Genomic DNA, 23,120 nt, shown 5'->3' on the forward strand with positions numbered 1-23,120 from the left:
CTTGTCTTTGCCCCTCAGCTCCGTTGTGCTTAAATGCAATTCTGAAGTAGTCATGGAACCTGACAGAGGTTCTTGTAAAAGTAAAAGAATAGCAGAATAATGTTGAGAAAAGGCGATGGATATGCAGTGACAGACAGACGGAGATAAGAATCGCAAACGCGGCCAGCCAGAACGCAGCAGGGTGAAAACGCTATCAAACAGTCCACCATATAACCCCCTTTTGAAAGCTGAGCTGGGCACAACATGTACCTCGGAGATTGTTCTAGTGGCTTCTGAGTAAAAAAAAAAAAAAACCCGTACGGGTGCAAAAGAGCCCCTTTATGTCTTGTTCCCATGAGTGAAAAACTCACAAAGAGCCGTCTGAAAAGGGTACACACAAGAGAAAAAGAAAATGGCTCTTGGGTGCCGGGGTTTTGCCTACCTTTGCCACCTTGAGTACTCTCGCCTGCTAGGATGAGGCCGGAGAGCTTTTACTGGAAAAAAAATGTTCACTGGATGAAGAGAGTGAGGAACATAGACAATTACTGCCATTTGCTGCCAGCTATTAGAGAGGAGGGTGTGTGGGGGGGGGGGGTGCTACACCCCAACACTGCTAATTAGAAACTCTCTCAAAGCAATGTGCTCACTGAGTAAAAAGAGAATACACGCAAGGCGAAATACGGATTATTTCCTGTGCGGCTATTTCCAATGTACTGTGTGGTGTTGCATTGATATCGTACTGTAATGGATTTAATCAGAGTTTTTTTTATGGGGGGGGGGTTACGGTGCAGTATGTCCAGATACCGGATCCACGGTGGAGATACACTGGAGATGGGATGGACACAAGAGGCAAAGCAGTGGAGGAAATCTGATTTCATGCTCTAGGGATTGCATCATTCTCTCCCTGCAGCATGCGGGTGGTGCATATGGATGCACTGCCCCCAAGTGGTGACACTATGCACTTACATCAGGCCATGCAAAAGCCTTCTAATACTGTATTACATAATGTTTATGTATGTTATCTTATTATTTATTTACTTATTTTTTAATTTGAACCTTTTTTTTTTAAAAAAAACATGTTTTTCCTTGCATTACCCCAGCATGGACTGTTTTCTCGCCTGGCGTTTAGAGGTTTAGAGACAGCTACTTCCCCCTGGCCATCAGACTGCTCAGTGCCAAATAAGCCCCTCTACCTGCCCACACGCACAACCAAAACTTTAAATTATTGTTATTTATTCAAAATTAATTCAAATTATTTGTACAAATTACTGTTTACGCTGTACATTGTTGTTCATATTTGATGTAATCTATTTATTCGCCACACTATTATTTATTTTTTATTTTTTATTTTTTATTTTTTATTTTTTATTTTTTATTTTTTATTTTTTATTTTTTATTTTTTATTTTTTATTTTTTATTTTTTATTTTTTATTATTATTACACGGGAGCCAGGCAACAACATTTCGTTGGCAATTTCACTGCTGTGTTATTGTGCAATGACAATAAATAAAGTCCATGTCTATGAATATTGGCAACCATCAAGTCTCAGAAGACGCCCCCCGCCCCCCCAATTTTGACTGTACAGTCCAATCTTTCATAGGCAGGGTCTGCTACATTCATACATCTTTGTTCAATTCTTTATTATTGTTCTGTGTTAGATAATGGAAACAAGCTACACTCGTAACCAAGGCAACCAATCAATACATATTTCTCTTGTGCAATACCCTGACCATGTGCAATATATTACGTATAACAAGCTTGATTTATTTATACTGGTATGATTCTATGAATCCGGTACCTTTGTGTAAAAAAAAAAAAAAAAAAAAGTGTAAATGGGATGCTCCTGAATGTAACGTCTGATACAGTATGAACACCCCACTCAATCAACGCATGCGTGCACACCTCCATCATCACTACATGAGAAGCCAAGGTGATTCCTGGCTGCCAGATGCGTCACAGTATTTCAGGTACAGGTGAGAGTGTGTGACAAAGGCTGTGTAGAACACATTTGAACAATAGTCGGCAGCAGGATTTCCAGTTGTGGCACATACATAGCATCTGGGCAGGCATAATTACAACCCTTTCTGCACAATCCAACATTTTGCATGATGTCCTTACTGATTGTGTATAAAAATATTTTGGGACAAGTCAACATTTCCACTTGTCAACTAAAACTACCGTATTTTCTGGACTATAAGTCGCTCCGGAGTATAAGTCGCACAAGGCCAAAAATGCATAATTAGGTAGAAAAAAGTCGCATTTTTTTGTGGGTAATTTATTTTACAAACTACTTGACCGAAACACACATTACATCAGTAAGTCAAGGTCTAACATTATTAAATAAATAGAGAACAGGCTGAATAGTTGTAATATGGTTAATATATAATATATGGTTTTTCAGCTACACAAAACACAAACAGAAAATGTGTCCAGTGTTTACGTATGTAACATAAATAGTTTTACGTACACTAACTAGTTTGTTTTCGTCATGGCAGTAAGAGTAGTCTCCGATTCAGTAGTAGTCCCTGTTTGTGTTCTGTCGTTCTCAGTTGTCTTTGTAAGCTAACTCTACTGTTTAAATATTGAATTGTTAAGGAGTAGGAGATATCGGTGCATAAAAGAAAAAAAAAGAAAGAAAAAAATATATATATACACACACACACACACACACACACACACACATACGTATATATAAGTGTGTATATATTTTTTTTTATTTTTTTTTCATTAATAAGTCGCTCTGGAGTACAAGTCGCAGGAACAGCCAACCTATGAAAAAAAAGTGCGACTTATAGTCCGGAAAATACAGTAATTAAGCTGATAAGATTCATTATTCCATGATGAAAAACCCAATGCTCATTTTAAGCTATATTGCCAACCTTAACACCCCGACAGCAGTGCTCAATTCCAATACTTCACTTCTCTCGGATAAATAATTGCTAGCTCTTCCGCACTTTGATACCTCTCCTGTTTGCATGTTGTTTTCACCTCTAAATGCAGCCTACAACATCAATCCTACTGAATGTAGGATTTTCAATACTATTTAATGCAAAGCAAGGTCAGGTCAAGTATCTCCTGAGCTGTGTAACCAATCCAGATGCAAATACCTCAAAATATATCATATTCCCATATTTATCTATTTATTTATTGTCAAAGGAATTGCCCTTCATTATCAAAACACTGAAGCAACCAGGTTAAAAAATGACATATTATCTGATGTGTTTAGCATCAACAGAGTGCAGCATAAAAGCGTAATCAGGGCTGGTAAAGTATTAGCATAGCGGTACTCACGGTCGTTGCAATGCGTCCCCGAATAAGACGTCATCGAGCAGTCGCAAGTGAAGTTCTCCCACTGCTGGATGCACACGCCCATATTGGCACAGGAATCCTCCTGGCAAGTGGTGCTGGGGCCTGGGAGAGGAAGGGAATGTTGAGGCCTAATATTCGGAATAAATGAAGTATATGAAGAAATACATAAATGAAGAAAACAATGTCACCACAAGAAGACTTGTTAAGTTAAAAGGAAAGGATCCAGAATATGATATTATGATATCATATCACTTAGAAGTTTAAGTGTAATTTTAATTAAAAAAAAAAAAAGCTTCCTGGAGCAGAACGTCATCTTGTGGTGACAACATCTGAGATTGTGTTTCTGTGCTAACGGACATGCATGCAGTTTTTCTCCATTCCAACATGTAGTGCTTGAAATAAGTTTTAGCAGACTAAAACTTACACTGCATTCCCTCGTGAACAAGCAAGACAATACATTCACTATACGTAGACGTATAACATAGTAGCTACGGACGTGTTCTCACCAGAATTTAGAAAGAATTTGTATAAATCATGCTAAAAAGCAGCTATTTCCCAGCTATTTTTGTGTTAAAAGTGTGTATGTATAAGGATTGACCGATACATCAACTGGCCGATATATCGGGCCAATATTTACGTTCTTTACTTGAATCAGTATCGGCCGATACGCGCATGGGATCGCCGATGTATTTTTCCATTGCATGATTTACAGACAGGCATCCGCCAGGCAGCTTTGTGTTGAGATATTGTCACCTGCTTTGAAATAGGAAACATGAACGTCAAGCGCATGCAATATACGTGCTTGAAAATATAGTTTTAGTTTGTGGGTCTGGGAAAAACGGGAATTCTGCTGAATGCTTCATCTTTAACTTTCCTCGTGTGTTAGATTTCTGGTATCATCTCTTATGTTAACGGGTCGGTTTTGACCCATGTATTAAATCAGCTATAAAATACATTAAAAACAATAAGTTACCATCAAATTTGCTTCCTTTTTAGGCTTCCTCGTACATGAAAATGTTGGTTTTAATACTTTTGATGTAGGCATGTTTTTTTTTTTGTCACTATACCCCTCCATTTTAATTTCCAAAAATGGTAAAAATGAACCTCAAAAGAATCACAATAAATAATAAATTGAATTATTTTGTTACCTGGCTATTACTGAGAGCTATAGAACATATCTCTTAAATCAATTAGTATTATTTATTTTCTCATTTTAGTATTAATCACTAAAGAAACATCGATGGTGTTCGGGTCAATTTTGACCCATATATATTACAATATTATACATTACAATGTTATATTATAACATACATATATGTTCAGTGTTTACATTTCAATAAATATTTTTTTAAACTTTAGACCTGTAATATTTGTTATCAGTCATTTTTTCATGTAAATTGAGGGAGCAAAAGCAGTAAAGGGTGATGGAAAAAAAAAAACATATCGGTCGATCCCTACTAATGTATACGTTTTGTTTTGCATACAAAATCATGCTCAATTCTTGTGAGAACAGGCTTTGCTCCAAGATCTTACACAGTCAACATTAAGAGCATGAGAAAAAAAAAAAGTACATATAAAAGTGCATATTTTCCAGTATGCACTTTAGCCGGGTGGAAAAAAGTATTCAAAGTCAAACTGACTCTCTGTACATTTACAAACGTTGTGCGGGAATGCAGATTGAAGAATTCAACTAGCATCAGGGCTAAGACATAAACACAAGACCCTGACAGAACCCAACCCTGATAACGGCGTAATGAATAAACAATGACATGAAATAAAGAACGCATTAAGACAAACAGCATTGAGGAAGACATCTGAAAGTGCTTTGACTGTGTAATGGATTGTAGCAGCGGTCAACCAGGTAACCCCCCAAAAAACACACGTGGACAAACACGGTATTTCTTAAAAAGGTGTTTGGGGATGTGCAGCAAGGGACTCCTTACTCTCTGAAACATAACGCTTTATTTATGTTATGAAATTATGATAAGTTTATATATAACTTTATATATAAACAGTCCAATTTGTTTTGTTTTATAATGGTAGGTTAACATTAACATTGACCAAATAGAATAGGATTACTTCTAGCAAGCACACACTCCCTCATCCCCTTCCTGGAATTGCTTTTTTTTTTTTTTATTTTATTTTTCTCTCAGAGAGCAAGTCATCGCTGCTACGCTACACTGGGGAACACTATCGCCATGGTGACACCCATGATGCATTACACACTGCAGACTTTCAGGCAAGCAGGCCTTGAAGAGGCGGAGTTTAACTCTCTACCTTGCAGATCGGCTTTGGTGAAACCAACTTTGTAACAGCAGAAGAAAAAGAAAGAATAAAATAAATGAAATAAAATATATATATATATGAAAAGGAAAAAGAACAGAGCGGAAAACAAGTGTACAAGGTTAGTGAGGGACCAGCATTGTTTAGCATCAATGTAATATTGAGAAGCAGTCCTTATCTGACGGTGTTTTTGTTTACTAGTTCAAATATTAATTTGAAAGTACACAGATAATACTAGCTCAAAAAAAGAATACATGAAACTACTCGTTAGTTATGATTGCTATCTACAGATGGTCCTTGGTTTACAATATTCTATAATAACAGTAACAACAACAATATCAGTATGTGCCTGCTCTACCACATCAACAAAAAAATCATCATCTCTGTGTGGCAGTGCGCCAAAGAAAAGGAAAGCCATCGCCGTAAAAAGCAAAGGAAAATGACACACCCACCAACATTGGCCACTCTTTCCGTCCCAACTGCTCAACTATTGTGACCATTATAAAGAATTGAGGTTGCACAGTTGTCTAGTGGTTAGCGTGCAGACCTCACAGCTAGGAGAACAGAGTTCAATTCCACACTCGGCCATCTCTGTGTGGAGTTTGCATGTTCTCCCCGTACATGCGTGGGTTTTCTCCGGTTACTCCGGTTTCCTCCCACATTCCAAAAACATGCTAGGTTAATTAGCGACTCTAAATTGTCAATAGGTATGAATGTGAGTGTGAATGGTTGTTTGTCTATATGTGCCCTGTGATTGGCTGGCCACCAGTCCAGGGTGTACCCCCCGCAACCCTTGTATGGATAAGCGGTAGAAAATGAATTAATGAATGAATGATGTTTTGTTGTTTTGCATATTTGGGGTGGTCAGACCGGAGCAGGAGGGGATAAAAAAGAAGAAAAAAAAAAACATTTTTAGAGTGTGCATTTTTAGACAAAATGTCTAAACAACGATGCCACAATGATGCTACTCCCGTTTCCTCCCACATTCCAAAAACATGCTAGGTTAATTATCGACTCTAAATTGTCCATAGGTATGAATGTGAGTGTGAATGGTTGTTTGTCTATATGTGCCCTGTGATTGGCTGACCACCAGTCCAGGGTGTATCTCGCCTCTCTAGCTGGGGTAGGCTCCAGCACCCCTGCGACCCTCATGAGGATAAAGCGGTAGAAAATGAATAAAGGATTGAATGCTAATGAATGATAGGGGGTCATGGATTCAGTGCGCTGTTACAACAAGATTTGAAAGGATAACCCAAGGACCACCTCTAATACATACAGTACTGAATCTGAACGTATGTTTGGATATGGGTAAAAGTAATCCCAGTATTCTGGTAAAAGGAATTCTTATTTAATAACGACTACTGTTCACAAAAAATTAAAAAAATGCAAATTTTCTTCCAGAAATGGAAAACACAAGGACGTAATATTAAAAGTATAGCAGGCAGCTTGACAGTGTATTATTATTTTTTATTTTTTTAGCCCTTTTCTCAACACAATACCTTCGCAGCCCCGTTCAATCTGCCCACTGCGGAAAAGGGCATCGCTGATGAGGTCTGGCAGACGACCGTTGAGGTCAACTGAGGCCAAACAGCCCTGAAAGCCTTCACGAGAAACCACCAGCTTCGGGAGGTTGTGGTACATGTTGGGGCCCAGACCTCCGATGAAGAGATCACCTAAAAAGGAAGACAACTGGTCATAATGTACAATAGTCATAATAGTTGTACTAGTAGTACTGACATAAAATGTACACATGTGATACAAAGAGTTATTGATATTGGGTATATTTTACAAATTTAGCCCTGGACTATACAACCTAACTCAGAGGTGATACTAGTAGTGAATCCCTCCCTGCATGGTCCACAAATTTGCAAATTTATATATATATATATATATATATATATATATATATATATATATATATATATATATATATATATATATATATATATATTAATAAAATCCACCATTTTGTGCTTATAATCTCCATAATTAGGCATTTTATTGGTAGAAAGCCCATTTCAGTTGATCTACATTGCTAAAAGGCTGGCTGCAAGGCGGTCGAGTGGTTAGCGATCAGCAGGAGACCGGAGTTCGATTCCACCCTCGGGCATCTCTGTGTGGAGTTTGTCTGTTTTTTTCCAGAGTTTTCTCCGCGGACTCCGGTTTCCAAATTATCCAAAAGGTATTAATGTGAGTGTGAATGGTTGTTTGTCTATATGTGCCCTGTGATTGGCTGCATGGCCACCAGTCCAGGGTGTACCCCGCCTCTTGCCCGAAGACAGCTGGGATAGGCTCCAGCACGGCAGCGACCCTTGTGAGGATAAGCGGTAGAAAATGAATGAATGATAAAAGGCTTGAGTTGAATGAAGGAAAGTTACAAGTAAGGGAAGCCTTCCCAGCATGCCTTGTGGGTTATCAATTAGTATGAAATGGTTTGAGATTTGACACTTTCAAGACACTGTAGTTGAATGCTTTGAGGGAAAAAAAAGTATGCAATATCATCGAGAGTCTGACCTCAAAACCCACAATGAGCTGAACAACATACCTTTCAAATCAAGGTTCTTTGCTCCGTTGACGTTCTGGGTGACTGACTTGGAGTCCACTTTGAGGGTGTGCGTGTTGGAAGCGTCTCGTGTGATCACCACATTATGCCACTGGTTATCGTTAAGCGGGTTGTCGCTGTTCCCCTTCAAAAGACTCGGTCCGTTCCCAAGGTCAAATACGTAGTGGATGAACCTGTTAGCGTTGCAGTAGCGTGGGATTAATAAATCACAGCCTGTGACGCTCACATAGTGAATATATGGTAGGATAGCATGCTGCAGTGAAAACCAATGGAAGATTAGCTTTAATGGCTTCCACTCACCCTTTGACCAGTTCCACAGCGATAAAGTCGCTCCCGTCGCCGCTGTTGAAGAGGATGAAGCCGTCGGGAGAGGTGGTTTTGAACTGAAAGAAGAGGTGCATCGTGGTGTACGCCTGCAGGGTGGCCAAGCCCAGATAGCTGCCCTTGGTCTTGAAGGTCACGGGGTCGGCGATGATGAAGCGCATGCCAAAACGAGCGTTGAGCTCGCAGAAGTCAATGTCCCCGTTCTTGCACATGTCGATGTATTGCATGCCATTGAACTTGAGGCTCTGGAGAGGGGGTGGGGGGTGGTGGGGGTGGAAAGTATGATACACCACTAATCAGGATCAAATCAACTCTTCCTACTCCTTTTCAGACGTAGTGGTGGGCAAAACCGTTCATTTCAGTGAACCGGATCATTTTGTAAAAGGATCCGTTCATTTAGTTTAATTGGTCATTAGCCTGTGATCTCCCCCTGTGCATAAACCCGGTCAGCCGTGTTGAAGTCGGTCCGTTCACGTTCGTTCCGACTCAACGGCGCAACAAACACGTGACGTACCGTGAAATCTGAAGTATTATGACAGCCCTCCGGATCCGAGCGTCTCAGATCCCCGGTTCGGCATTACAAACCCCCCCTACCCCGGTGTTTTTACCATCTTGAGGTGCATTAAAAACAATAATAAAATGTACAAAATGTCAACAGACAGTTCAAATGCGTATTAAACATACAAAAATATAAAAATAAACAATATAAATGTAAAAAAGCCCACACCGTATAGCCCTAAATATTAAGTATATATTATATTAAATGTGCTTTGTGCAATAGAAAAAAAATACTCAACTTCAATGCAAACAAATATGAATTAAAAATTAAATTAAAATATTAAAAAAATGTTACCATGAACCTATGCATGTTCCACTTGGTATGTTGACATGTTGTGATGCCTGTTGTTTTATCATGTGATCACTGAAATAAATGAATAAAATATGCTGCACCTAAACCCGCCCCCCCCCCAAAAAAAAAAATATATATATAATATTTAGATAAATGTGCATTGAAAAACTTAAGAATGCACCCTAAATTAAAAACAAATTAGATATAATCAGTTAATTAGTCCCACCCTGCAACTGACTCTCCAGCCAATAAAAAAAAAATCATTTGCAATTGAACCGACGGTGACCTCGTTCATTCCGTTCACAAAAAAGAACCAGTTCTTTTGACCCGTTCGTTCATGTAAGGCATGTTCAAAATAAAGCTATTGTCTTAACTAGCGGGTTGATAATATGAATAATGCATTTTGTTCTACGGTTCAAGTCATGCTCTGCTAGCCAGAACACTGACTTCCTGTTTGGTGCTCTTATTTTGTGTGGTGCACTTCCTGTTAGGTGCAGCTGTCTGCAATTGCAATTAGTGTTCCTTACCTGTCGCTGCTGCCTGTGAGACGTTCAGGGTTTTTTGGTTTTTTGCCTATTGTAACGTGTATCTTTTGTGCCATCACAATCCACAAATTAAAGCAGAAATATTCAAGTATTAAGCAATACTGCCCCCCAAAAATAATAATGGACTCTCTACCTGAAGGTGTCCTATGAATGAGGAAGGTGCAGAGGAGACAAAGCGCCTCTCCGTCAGGATTCCGGTCTCCACATTGTTGAACTCCAACCGGGTGTGATCACCTGCCATTTGGCCTAAAATTCAAAAGGGAATACATCACAGCTGAAACTAATAATCCCATAACTTGAATTATTGTGTCATGACATAAAAAAATAGCAGGTTTAAATACATCGTCGTAAAGAGAAAAATACCTTCAGCCATGTCGTCATCCACAATGAGTTTGAAGTTTTTACCACGGCGGACCACACGGACTGAGTGCCAGTCGTTGTCATTGAGTTTTTGTCCGGCGTACAGGACCTCAGGACCCTTGCCTGAAGAGGACGTTTGGTCAGTCGGCAGTTAGTTTGGTTGGGGGGCGGGGGGCGGTACAAACACAAAGTCACATAATCCGATTTCTTCCGGTCGGAGTTTAGAAAAGTTAAAATTCGATTTATTTTTTTAATGCAAGCACGTTTGCTGTTACTCACACAAGGACACAATGTTATTATAATATCATACAAATAAAAATATACCTCTAATATTTCGTTACTATTAATCAGTGTTATGTTTTTTTTTATTGAGGGGAGAAGAAACAGTTACCATAAATGGCCACTAGAGGGTCCTATTCCACCATATCTGGATTTGGAATACAAAACGGTATTGACAATATGCTTGCCAGTGGTCTTGTTTGAAACGTTTGGAAATGACATTTTGAAATAACTAATAACCAAACTTTTGAAATAACAAATTGTAAGATAAATAAACTAATTACAAATCAAGGTTTGTGTATTTTTTTGCAAATCTATATTTATTTATTAATCCTTTTAAATGATTTTTCTTAGTATATTATGCCTTAGTTGCAATAAAGTTACCATAAAGCATTTAAATTATAACAAATTAAAATGAAATTATCAATTAATTAAATTATCAATTAAAAATCTAATAAAAAATCAGCAGTCAAATACTGTACTGCACTTATATATTTGTTTTAATTATTTCAAGTCCACTCATTTGAGAACCAGTGCCTTTAACATGTTAGAATATTTGTCTTATACCCGTGTGTACATCTGTGTGAACCGATATTTAACTTTAAGGGGGCTTATTATGGTAATTTTTTGCGCTTTTTATTGAGTTTTGGACTCCTGTAGAGCATTTACAGACAATATCCAGCACGGAAAGCTTTCTAGATCTTCCAGATTCGGCACCTCTTTCAGTGCAGCGTTTCCTGCGGTTTAATTAACTCCACCCCCGGCCCTCTTCTATAGGTACACCCACTCTGCTGTGATTGCTCACGCCCCCAAGCGCTCCCGAGGACTTCCGGATATGTAGGTCCGCATTTACTAAGTGCAGGCAATCTGTTAATGTCAATTAACATCCAAAATGTCTTTCAGGGCTCATTTCCTAAATGCGCAAACCTTGTTATTTAACGCTTTGGCAACGTTCAACACGAAAATATCACATCGTCACAACATTTATAGATCGAAAAAGTGGAAAAAAACTTAATGGGTCCTGTTTAAAAGTTAGCTAGTGTGTCCATATCATGAGTAACAGCATGTCTGATCACACCATCTGTATATAAAGATAGATACGGTGTGATAAAAAATTTAAAAAATTACCGCAGACTCGGAGTAAATTCTAAATTAGAATATATTCTACCCATACAAGGAACTAATAAGAACTAGTTTCCTGAATTAATTGATGAAATGAACCATTTAAAATATATGAAGAACATTAAGTTCCATTTGCATAACTTTGATCTCTGGATATTACTTCGTCCCCTCTCTTATCTGTGAAATCCTCTTATCAGTCCCCCACATGCACACATCTCAGTACTACCCCCACCCCCACCCCCCCACCACCATCCCAGCTTCTAATCAAACATTTATGGAAAAGGAAGGAAAGCTCCAGAAGAAGAATGTTGACTTACTGGTGTTACAGTTTATCCTGACACAGTCTAGATGGGGAGGGGAGAATAAGTGACAGATGAATTTGCATCCTTCAAAGTTACAGCTGCAGACATCCAAGTGCAAGAAAAAGCCACCTTCTGGGGACGGTCACATGACGCCAGCGGCCATTTTGGCCTGGTCGTGTAACAATATTCCTGCAGAATATCTTTATTTATTTTTGAATATCCAATTTGGTTTTATTTGCATCAAAGTTTCCATTGAAATAAGTACAGTTTATTAATTTGGTCATAAATTTGAACCATAAATTTGAGTGTTTGGACCTCAATTTGGAGAGGTGAGGTAGAAATCTATCATGTGCCGTCAACCGCAACAGAAAAGTGGGAGCAAACACCCTCGAGCCAGGCAGCACAAACACCTCATGGATGAAAAAATTGGGGCCTAATTGTTATAAGCGCTGTTAAAGCTAAAAATGATTGACTACAGATATTGCAGTCATGTGTTTTTGACAATTATTGTACATATCAATATTGCATCAAGTCTGTCGGTGCTGTTGGGTGCTGTGGCATCGAGCTGTTTGTCAGGCGGGGCCGCAGGCTCGGGGCCTTTGAAGGGGTGAATGCCATCTTAGAGCAAAGGCATGGGAGATGCTAACTAAACCACTCATGAATGAATCTGCTATGATGACGATTCAAAAAAAAAAAAAAAAAGAAGAAGAAGAAAAAAAAAAGGTTACAGAAACAGACCCACACATCAAAAACGCAGACCATTAAATGCTTCCTGCGGTTTGGATACGGCGTATATGACATCATTCCATAAAATCGAGATGCAAATAAGAAGAAGATGATTGGTCTAAGTCGCATGAGAAGCAGCAGCGCAAAGATGGTTTTGTTAAATGTTAGATTAGTGGGGAGAAAAATCTCCAAAAGCAAGGCCAAAAATAAAAAAAAATACAGCCAAGACAAGTCAGAAAATCATGCAACTGCAAAAATGTGTTAAATATGTGTTAGGTCTGATTTTACATCTGCACCAAAAAAAAAAAAAAAGGAAAAAAAGTCAAATGCATAAAGAAAAAACTTCCCCCCCGAACCCTTTTGAGGTCAGCCACCAGGGGGCGATGCATACAATACCTAAGTTGACCGTCAGTTTGACCCTTCCGCTGTCCAGCTCCAGTCGCAGCGTGTCTGCTGACTCGCGGGATGTGGCGGCCATGAGCAGGCCGAACGCCCTTTGGGACATGAAGCGAAGTGAGACATCCTCGGCTTCTGTGTGCACCACAGTCGGGATCACCACCTTCATGTACATGCTGCCGTCGTACGACAAGATGGACGCCTCTGCGGGAACAACAGACGATATATTCACATTATGTTCATAACTAGACAATATGGAATGTATTGTAACTTTATTATAGTATCTCCCAAGCAACAGTGCGCTAAAGAAAAGGAAAGCTACGTATAAACATAGAAGTGATAATAACCATAAAAACATGCCTACTAACATTAGCTGCTCGGCCGTCATTCAAGATGAAGATTATTGAATGCTAATGAATACCAGAGGGGTTATGGATTCTGTGCGCTGTTACAAAGATAGATGGGAGAATTAAAGGGCCTTATATGATGCCTATAATTCCTTATATTCATTCATTTTCTACCGCTTATCCTCACAAGGGTCGCGGGGGTGCTGGAGCCTATCCCAGGTGTCTTCGGGCGAGAGGCAGGGTACACCCTGGACTGGTGGCCAGCCAATCACAGGGCACATATAGACAAACAACCATTCACACTCACATTCACTCACATCGCTAATTAACCTAGCATGTTTTTGGAATGTGGGACGAAACCGGAGTACCCGGAGAAAACCCACGCATGCACGGGGAGAACATGCAAACTCCACACAGAGACGGCCGAGGGTGGGGTTGAACTCGGGTCTCCTAGCTGTGAGGTCTGCGTGCTAACCACTCGACCGCCGTGCAACAATTCAATTCAAATTAAAAATTAAAATCATTCAAATTGGGGCTGCACGATAGTCGAGAGGTTAGCGTGCAGACCTCACACCTGGGAGATCAAGGTTCAATTCCACCCTCAGCTATCTCTGTGTGGAGTTTGCATGTTCTCCCTGTGCATGCGTGGGTTTTTCCCGGGTACTCCGGACAGCGCCCCTGCGACCCTCGTGAGGATAAGCCGTAGAAAATGAATGAATGAATGCATTTCAGTAGAGGGCTGCACGGTGGTCGAGTGGTTAGCGTGCAGACCTCACAGCTAGGAGACCAGGGTTCAATTCCACCCTCGACTATCTCTGTGTGGAGTTTGCATGTTCTCCCCGTGCATGCGTGGGTTTTCTCCGGGTACTCCGGTTTCCTCCCACATTCCAAAAACATGCTAGGTTAATTAGCGACTCCAAATTGTCCATAGGTATGAATGTGAGTGTGAATGGTTGTTTGTCTATATGTGCGCTGTGATTGGCTGGCCACCAGTCCAGGGTGTACCCCGCCTCTCGCATGAAGACAGCCGGGACAGCTCTCTAATTATATCTATTATGTTGTGTAATACCAGTTTAAAAGGTGACAATGGGGTGTTATTCCAAATTTAGTGAGTGATTTAATGAGTTTTTTATGAGCTAACTATGAATATATTTGATGTATAAATGAGGAATTCTACTGCAGCTCAGGGTGGCGATGCATTCAGGTGCTGCTCAATGTGCAGAAAATTAAATCATCATGCCACTTCCTCCCCTTCCTCCTCCTTAGATACTCCCCTCTGCAGGATCTTCTCTTTAATTGTTGTTGTTTTATTTTTTAGTAAATGCCAAATACAGAGATGCATTTACATCACTCCGACATCTGAAAAGCACACAAAAGTGTTGCAACGTTCTAATGCACTCGGCTGGCTTGTCCTGTTCACTTGAGTTGAAAAAGGAGGACAGTGTCAGCGAAGAAGAAAGAAGAAGCCTGTCAGCAGATTGGAGGCCTCTTGAGGAGAGAGACAGATTAAAAAGCGTATCCAACCATAAAATACCTATTTTGACAATAAAGCACTTAAAGGAAAAATGAAATCTTGTGGAATGCACCACCATTTTGGAGCATCGGGGGGGGGAATGCTCCCAAATGAAGGCAAGATGCTTTGAATGTCAGAACATGACAGAGCTCCGTTGCGGGAAACATATCATATTCCACGTCAGGTACTGCATGGGACAATCTTATACTGGCGATCACACCAGACCAGACGCTTCTAAAAACGGAAGTGTTATTGAATTGCGGTCCACTGAGATGTCAAAATCAATGTAATGTGTTGCAAAATTCATTTATACATCGTGGAAAGTCATTGGCCAGTCACTTTACCAGCACTTCCTTGTTTAGGGCTGATGTAAAATCCATTCTGTTTACAAGCTGGAGACTATAAATACAGTACGCCGGAGGATGATAGCTTTGTCTTACAATTACTCAGCTCTTCCTGTACTTCCTGTATTTTGTTGTGTGCGCACTTAAAAGACAGCCCTCTTGTTTGCTTCACATTTTTTTTTAAATTTCACATCAAAATTTGCAATAAAATTGACCTCACACACTTATTAAACACATGTATAGAAACCGCCTACTAAAAAAAAACATCTTAAACTGTACTATGGAAAGCAGGAAGTGAACAAATGTAACAGTTACTGATTGTAAAACAGGGGTCTCAAACACGCGGCCCGCGGGCCAAATGTGGCCCGCAGGACACTAGTTTGAGGCCCCCGCATTGATATGAAAGTTTAATGTTAGTGCGGCCCGCGCAAGTTTGATATGGATGCTGTATGGTATCATGTACCCAGAAAAAATTATTACGTTTGATTAATGTTCATGTTAAAGGTTAAATAACTGTTAATAGTTATCCTCCCTATCCATGTGGAAGTGGTAAGTTTTTGGCTATTTAAGTTGAAAGGAAATAACTTGAAGGCTACCGTTTAGGTCGCTAGCTCGCTAGTTTGCGAGTTAGCATGTGTCTCAAGACCCTGCAGTTGCGCAATATGTTGTAAATAAAAAGAGTATAAATGTGATTATAGTCGTGTTTTGTCATGTCTACAGGGCTCTAATAATGCTTTGTTCATTTTAATCAGAAAAAAATAATTTGTCTACCCACCAACTATATGTGGTTTCTTAAGTTTTTATTATTTGCTGTTTTATTATTATTATTATTATATTTATTTATTACTGATTGATTGATTTTCTTTATTCTTTCATCTTATTTTGTGCAGAAAAATAAAAATTAAGATATTTGAGAACAGTGGAATGTTTTATCAGAGCTTTTATTGTAGAAAATCGGAACCAATATTACAACTTCCTGGAAAGCAGGAAGTGAACAAATGTAACAGTTACTGATTGTAAAAGTACCAGATGGAGGGGTAGGATTTAATAAGCTTTGCTTCTTCCTACTCCTTTTGGACATGTGAAACTGTGAACTAATTATGTGATGCATTCAATTGTAATCTGATGCATGTTCAAGTGAAATAAAACCATTACCATTACCATTACTAATGAATGATAATGCAAAATAATCAATGAATAAATTGAAGCAGAGCCAGAGTGTTGAATATCCCGAGTTGCATCATGTAGTAACATAAATGTGATGCATGTTTTGTGATTATGCTTCTTTCCGAACATCACTATTTGCTGGAGCCTATCCCAACAGTAGCGCGTACAGTATATACAAAGCTTTAGCTTGTGCTTTGTGTTATTTTTGGTATCACACACACACTCTATAAGAAGCATCTGCGGAATGCTGCAGGTTTCTGCCCCACACATGCAAGCCACCGTCTTAAGAGAGCATCGAAATGTCACTTTAAATGTCAATAAAGTCGACGTGTGTTGTTTCACAGCAAACCGCACACATCACACAATCAGCAACCTGATTGATGTCGTTTGATTTCTACACCTCCATATGCACTTTTGCCTTTTATTTTTAATTTTACCAAGATGAGAGCTATTTGTTCGGTTAATGTAATGTGGCATTGCACACTTTTTTTTCTGTTCTGCAATAACAAACAAATACCCGCACTTTTTGTTTATATGAATAGTCTTCACACACATTCAGAGCAGCTACAGATGCGGCTAAACCTGTGAAAGAAAACACTACACAGGAAGCAGCACACTTCAAAAAAAAAAAAAAAAAAAGGCAATGATGCAAGATTTTCACTGTCTGAAAGATGTTACAGTTGGAGGATGCCTGACAAAGTGGGAGGCAATTTCTCTATGCACCAAAAAAGCTTAAAAATGACCTCAAAACATCTCTGAGGGTTTTAGATGTTGATCAGAGTGATTACATCAGTTTGTGCTCAGTCATTCGTTTGCTACCGCTTATCCTCACACAGGTTGTGGGGCTGCTGGAGCCTATCCCAGCTGACTTCAGGCGAAAGGCGGGATACACCACTGGACTGATGGCCAGCCGATCACAAGGCACATATAGACAAACAACCATTCACACTCACATTCATACTTATTGACAATTTGGAATTGCCAATTAAATGCAAGTGTTTGAACATGCAACTGTAAGTCCACTAAGTCCAGTTCTAGCCGTGTTTTGGTGATGACTAATGTAGTTCCAGGTAGTCGCCAGGAGTTTGGCTTCTCTGAACAATATGCGTTCCGAAGAGCAATGATTCCTGGAAACAATGAGTCCTAGCGTATCTTTGTTCCTGCACATTGTCGACTGGCCATTCTTGTGTATGTGACCAAGTCACTCGACCAATGGGGATTCAAACCCAGGTCTTCCCGATCTCCTGACTGTGTAGCCACCATGCTAACCACTCTTCCACCATGCGACCCTTAAGTTAAGACATTCATTCATTCAGTTTCTAGCACAGAAAACCTGGTTATGACCTTCTAAACATTATTAGAGCCCTCTAGACATGAAATAACACCCCTATAGTCACCTTTATAGTCACCTAATATAGTAAACATTAATTCATTCATTCATTTTCTACTGCTTATCCTCGCGAGGGTACAACCATTCACACTCACATTCATACCTATGGACAATTTGGAGTCGCCATTTAACCTAGCATGTTTTCGGAATGTGGGAGGAAACCGGAGTACCCATGCAAACTCCACACAGAGATGGCTGAGGTTGGGATTGAACTCGGGTTTCCTACCTGCGCTAACCACTCGACCGCCGTGCAGCCTCAGTTAGTGCTCAATCAAGTCATTGTTACCGGATTTCATTTCTTGAGGGATCGGCGGTGCTTATTTTATGGGTGAATTAAGTTCATTCAGGAAAATACGGTTTGTTTTGTGTTCAGTATTCCCTTCAATTAGACTAATATCAGTTACAATTAAGCTTTAGTGCTACAAAACACATTGTCACACTGATTTTCTATGATTACTGTATCTGCTTGAGGATGGAAAAACAAGTCCTCCACATGCTTATCACCTGATTCAAACCGCCTCTCATTAATATTTTCTTGCCTTGTTTATTTTCGAGCAAGCTAATTTTGGATTTTTCCTTGGAATTTGTGGAATAGCAACCACCGCAGGCAAAAATAGTGAATAGTAGAGTACTATTTTAGTCTCACTCTTTCTATACACAGGTATGTATTTGCATTTAAGCTGCAACAGGCGCTAAAACCACAGCAAGAAGTCAACACATTGACCGGGATTAACACATATTGTTGCCACACTCCACATACGCAGCAGATAAATTCATCAGAATATCTAAAACAGCGGCGATGGCGTGGCATCAATATGGAACAGTAAGCGGGTTTGTATAGCAGACATATTGAACGAGCTTTACACCGAGATGAGTTTAATCCCAAGAGCTTTATCAACATGTGACAGATATATTCTGCATCTCAAACAAGCCACTGCATGCACAATCGAAAGATTTTAAATAACCGTAATACGTACCATAGCTGCTTTATTCTAAGCCATAACATTAAATAGACCTGACTCACACCCGCTATAGCATTGGCTAAACCGTGTTACAATTCTATACACCCTCATGAAATGGATTATTTGTAGACAAGTGAAGGTCGATGTTTATATATATATATATATTATATATATTTCAACATTTTTCTTAAATATGCTGTCTATTTTATTGATGTAAGTTTGACCTAAACCTCATAAAAAATACATTTATTTATTTTATGTATTTATAGAGACAGGGCATATTAATAAACATTTCTTGTCTGTATGCCAGAGTGACAAAAACTCTAAAATTACATAATTTTACTTTTTTTCTGTTTTTGTTTTGACTATATTCTTGTAAAATGATTAAAATGATTTTTTCCATTTTTTTTTTTTCGCAAATGGCCCTCAGGCCACACTTTGGTCACCCCTGATCTACCATCTACCACATATAGTGTTTTTTGGAAGGAAGAGCGATACCTTGGTTAGCGTCATGAATCTTTTTCCAGAAGGTCTGACTCTAACCAAAACGTACTCTAACCAAATCAATATTTCCCATAAGAAATAATGTAAATCCAATTAATCTGTTTCCAGAAAGCTACAAAAGTTTTCGTTTTGCATGCAGAAAAGCATATGAATAAAATGTATGTTTAAAAAATATGCTGTCTATTTTACTGATGTAAGTTTTACCTAAACCTCATAAAAAATGCATTTATTTATTTTATGTATTTATAGGGACAGTGCATATTAATAAACATTTCTTGTCTATATGCCAGAGTGACCAAAAAAAGATCTTTTTTCATTTGGAGTCCCATATTTTCATCTCATTTATTAAAAGTATATTTAATTTCATACTAGGAACACGATGGGCCAACAATCAAATATCGTACATCTTTATTTTGTTTTGTTTCTGACAATATTACAACTTTAATTTAATATACTATGAACTCTAAAATTACATAATTTTACTTTTTTTTCTGGTTAGAATATGTTTTTTTCTGTTTTTGTTTTGACTATATTCTTGTAAAATGATTTTTTCCATTTTTTTTTCTTTCGCAAATGGCCCTCAGGCCACACTTTGGTCACCCCTGATCTACCATTTACCACATATAGTGTTTTTGGGAAAGAAGAGCGATACCTTGGTTAATGTCATGAATCTTTTTTCCAGAAGGTCTGACTCTAACCAAAACGTACTCTAACCTTAGCCTTAGGTGAAACAGATAATCTTTTGCTGAACAAAACAGCAGGGGGCAGTAGACTCAAAGAAAGACAGTCATTGAAGAGGTTGAGAAAGGTGGAAATGAAACATGTTTTGCATATAAAATGACACATGAACATTACAGAAGAAAAAGAGGTCAAGAAAAAGTCAGTGATTAACAATTGATGGGTGTTCAATTGGATATAAACAACAAAAGCAAAAAGTTCAGCAAGACACAACTCCTGATCTCAAAGATGTTTCATTTTCTTCGTCTCTTTGAATTAGTCATTGTCTGTGGGAACCCTCATCCACCCGTGCCTGTGAGACTTGTGGAGACTTGTCAATTTTTCAGATGGCAGAGCAGACACTTTAATTTCCACTCTATGCACACAGTTAGTGTGAGAGCGCGAGTGGGAAAAACCACACAGTAGGAAGAGCAAGATAGCAACTGTGCACTGGTGAGAAAGAAAGATGACACCACAAGCGCGCAAGGAAGACTGATGTGGTGCATTCCCGTCCTCCATTCCCCATTTGGCGGGATGCGCCACAGTTATAGTCTGGGTTTACATAACCTAGCACAGCTCCTAAGCACACATTTAATTACAAATGGGGATTAGGGAGCAACAAGCATAATGTTCCAAGCAGCAGGAAAAAACAGAAACGAGCAGATCGTTTTAAGTGGAGTGGAGTCTGTTCTTCTCCCGGGTAAACATTGTCAAACAAATCTCTCCCTGACTGTCTCGCTGGCATTCCCAGCGTCTCAGGCAATGATTTGTTCATTCCTCGTCGCTCTCTCTCGCTCTACATCTACTGTATCCGCATCTATACCTCGGCCTTCCTTTTTTTTTTTTGCTTCTGACAGCGCCAAATAAATGTGCATCGGCGAGTTGCATCAGCCACTCCTGGCAGCGAGTATGAGAAGAAGAATATAAGCTTGGCATCAGCTGCTGAGGCCTGGACACACCATTTTGAATTGCAGGGCACTCTAATGTCCTCTCAAGTACATGGAAAAGGATATTTTTTTTTCGCTTTGTGTTCAGCTGACATCCACAGAGATAGAATCCTGCATCTTTTTGTACAACCACTGTCCCTGCAAATGGCAAGGGATGAAAAATGTAAAAAAAAAATAGTCAAATGAGGATGAAGTCATTGCAAGGTAGGAAAAAAAAAAGAAGGCGTTTTCCACATATCCAGTGCAGCATTGTGCTATTGGGTGAAAAATGTGCGACACGCTTGATAATGTGGAAGATAAGAAACTCATTATTCTGCTCAATTCAACGATTATTCAACAGCGGGAAGCTGATAAGCGTTAAAAAGACAAATGGAACAAAGCCCAGACTGCAAGGGAGAGAAAAGAAGGGCCTGGTTTTCGTTGTTGGAATTGAAACTTTATAATACACGGTGTTTTCTAGGACCGATGCAATTCAAGCATGTTCAGGTTAGAAGAGAAAAAGGGTTCATTTATATGCTTGGACAATGTCATGCTAATTTTTGAACCTAAGTAAAACTAAAATCATGCTGTTTGCTAACAGCAGAAAGGACAAGCACCAGCAAATACAAATAGACGGTGTGGACATTGAAAGGGTGAACGAAAATATATTTCTGGGGATCACAATAGATGAAAATATGAGCTGGAAAACTCATATTACAAATATACAACATAAGGTGGCCAGAAATATTTCAGTATTGAACAAAGCAAAATTTATTCTCAATCAAAAATCACTCCACACTCTTTTATTGCTCTCTGGTTCTACCATATCTTACTTATTGTGTGGAAATACGTATGGGCTAATAACTATAAAAGCAATCTTCACTCGCTAAATGTACTGCAAAAAAGGCCAGTAAGGATAATTCATAATGCCGCCTACAGAGAACATACTAACTCATTATTTCTAAAATCACAAATACTTCAACTTGCTGATATAGTTCATCTTCAAACAGCTAAAATAATGCATAAGGCTAAAAAATAACCAATTAGCTAAAAATGTCAACCAATACTTCTCTACAAGAGAGGAGAAATATGATCTCAGGGAAGAACTACATTTGAAACACTTATATGCTAGGACTACGTTAAAAAAGCCATAGCATTTCAGTATATGGAATCAAACTATGGAATGGATTGAGTAAGGAAATCAAACAATGCACAACGATGAGCCAATTCAAGAAACAATACAAGCAGTTGATGTTTGCTAAATACAAGGATGAAGAGTCTTGAACCAGTCATGATGTGCTATATATATCACTATATTGACACTTACTATGGTACCCATTATGGCATTGGATGCTCATATCACCTTGTACTTTGGTACGAGGTGCATTATTAAAAAAAAAACAAAAAAAACTTAAACTGTATTATTGAAAGCAGGAAGTGAACAAATGTAACAGTTACTGATTGTAAAAGTACCAGATGGAGGGGTAGGATTTAATAAGCTTTGCTTCTTCCTACTCCTTTTGGACATGTGGAACTGTGAACTGATTATGTGATGCATTCAATTGTAATCTGATGCATATTCAAATGAAATAAAACCATTACCATTTGTTTATATAGCTTACCAGCCTGGACGAAGCCTTAAAGTGGACCTATCAGTCATGAAGGAAGCATCGTGTGTGTGTGTGTGAGCTGAATGTTGGAACTAAGCACTGCCCTTGGAGTTAAGGTCAGCATTAAAATTTCACCGTCTGTGTGACTATCAGGATGCTATGGTATTATATAGGCGTTTGTATTTGCAAACTATTTTTCTCATACCCGATTCACTTTGGTCGGTTTCTTTTGTTATGGCGTAAATTATGCAGGATGAAAAGCCGACCAGTCAGTCACAGCTCTGCGGTCCGCATCGCCATTGAGGCAAGGTTAGGATTTTTCAGAGGTTCACGCCAAGCTCTGCCAGAAGGTTTTTAGAGGGGGTGGAGCCAGCTGGCGTGGCATATGCTGGCGCCGTGATGTAGGAGCATAATTAAGCGTTAGGAGTGTAAATATTTGCATCCTCAAAGAAGTTGAAGTTTGTCTGCTACTACTTTTTTTTTTACTTTCTGAGATGAGAAATGAGATTCTGTGATTTCTACAAATAAAATGTCTACTGATGGAGACTGTACGCACAAAATGGCAGCTTTTCCTCAACTTTCGACCAAAATGCTGAATGCTG

At 39.0% G+C, this 23,120-nt stretch overlaps 1 protein-coding gene across 1 annotated transcript in view; it reads right to left on the bottom strand.

Annotated features, from left to right (window-relative positions):
* The window catches only part of nrxn3b (neurexin 3b), a 294,220-nt gene that overhangs the window by 160,614 nt on the left and 110,486 nt on the right, over positions 1 to 23,120 (bottom strand). The window contains exons 13-21 of the mRNA XM_078794519.1: positions 13,039 to 13,242; positions 11,932 to 11,958; positions 10,217 to 10,336; positions 9,987 to 10,099; positions 8,435 to 8,703; positions 8,117 to 8,307; positions 7,071 to 7,244; positions 5,566 to 5,592; positions 3,271 to 3,390 (exon numbers count right to left, since the gene is read on the bottom strand). Of these exons, the coding sequence (XP_078650645.1) occupies positions 3,271 to 3,390; positions 5,566 to 5,592; positions 7,071 to 7,244; positions 8,117 to 8,307; positions 8,435 to 8,703; positions 9,987 to 10,099; positions 10,217 to 10,336; positions 11,932 to 11,958; positions 13,039 to 13,242 (1,245 nt within the window). The remainder of the gene's footprint in view (positions 1 to 3,270; positions 3,391 to 5,565; positions 5,593 to 7,070; positions 7,245 to 8,116; positions 8,308 to 8,434; positions 8,704 to 9,986; positions 10,100 to 10,216; positions 10,337 to 11,931; positions 11,959 to 13,038; positions 13,243 to 23,120) is intronic.

The sequence above is a fragment of the Doryrhamphus excisus genome, linkage group LG11 (genome assembly GCF_037039965.1).
Source record: "Doryrhamphus excisus strain RoL-2023G ecotype Guam linkage group LG11, RoL_Dexc_Guam_v1.1, whole genome shotgun sequence".
NCBI classification, from domain to species: domain Eukaryota; kingdom Metazoa; phylum Chordata; class Actinopteri; order Syngnathiformes; family Syngnathidae; genus Doryrhamphus; species Doryrhamphus excisus.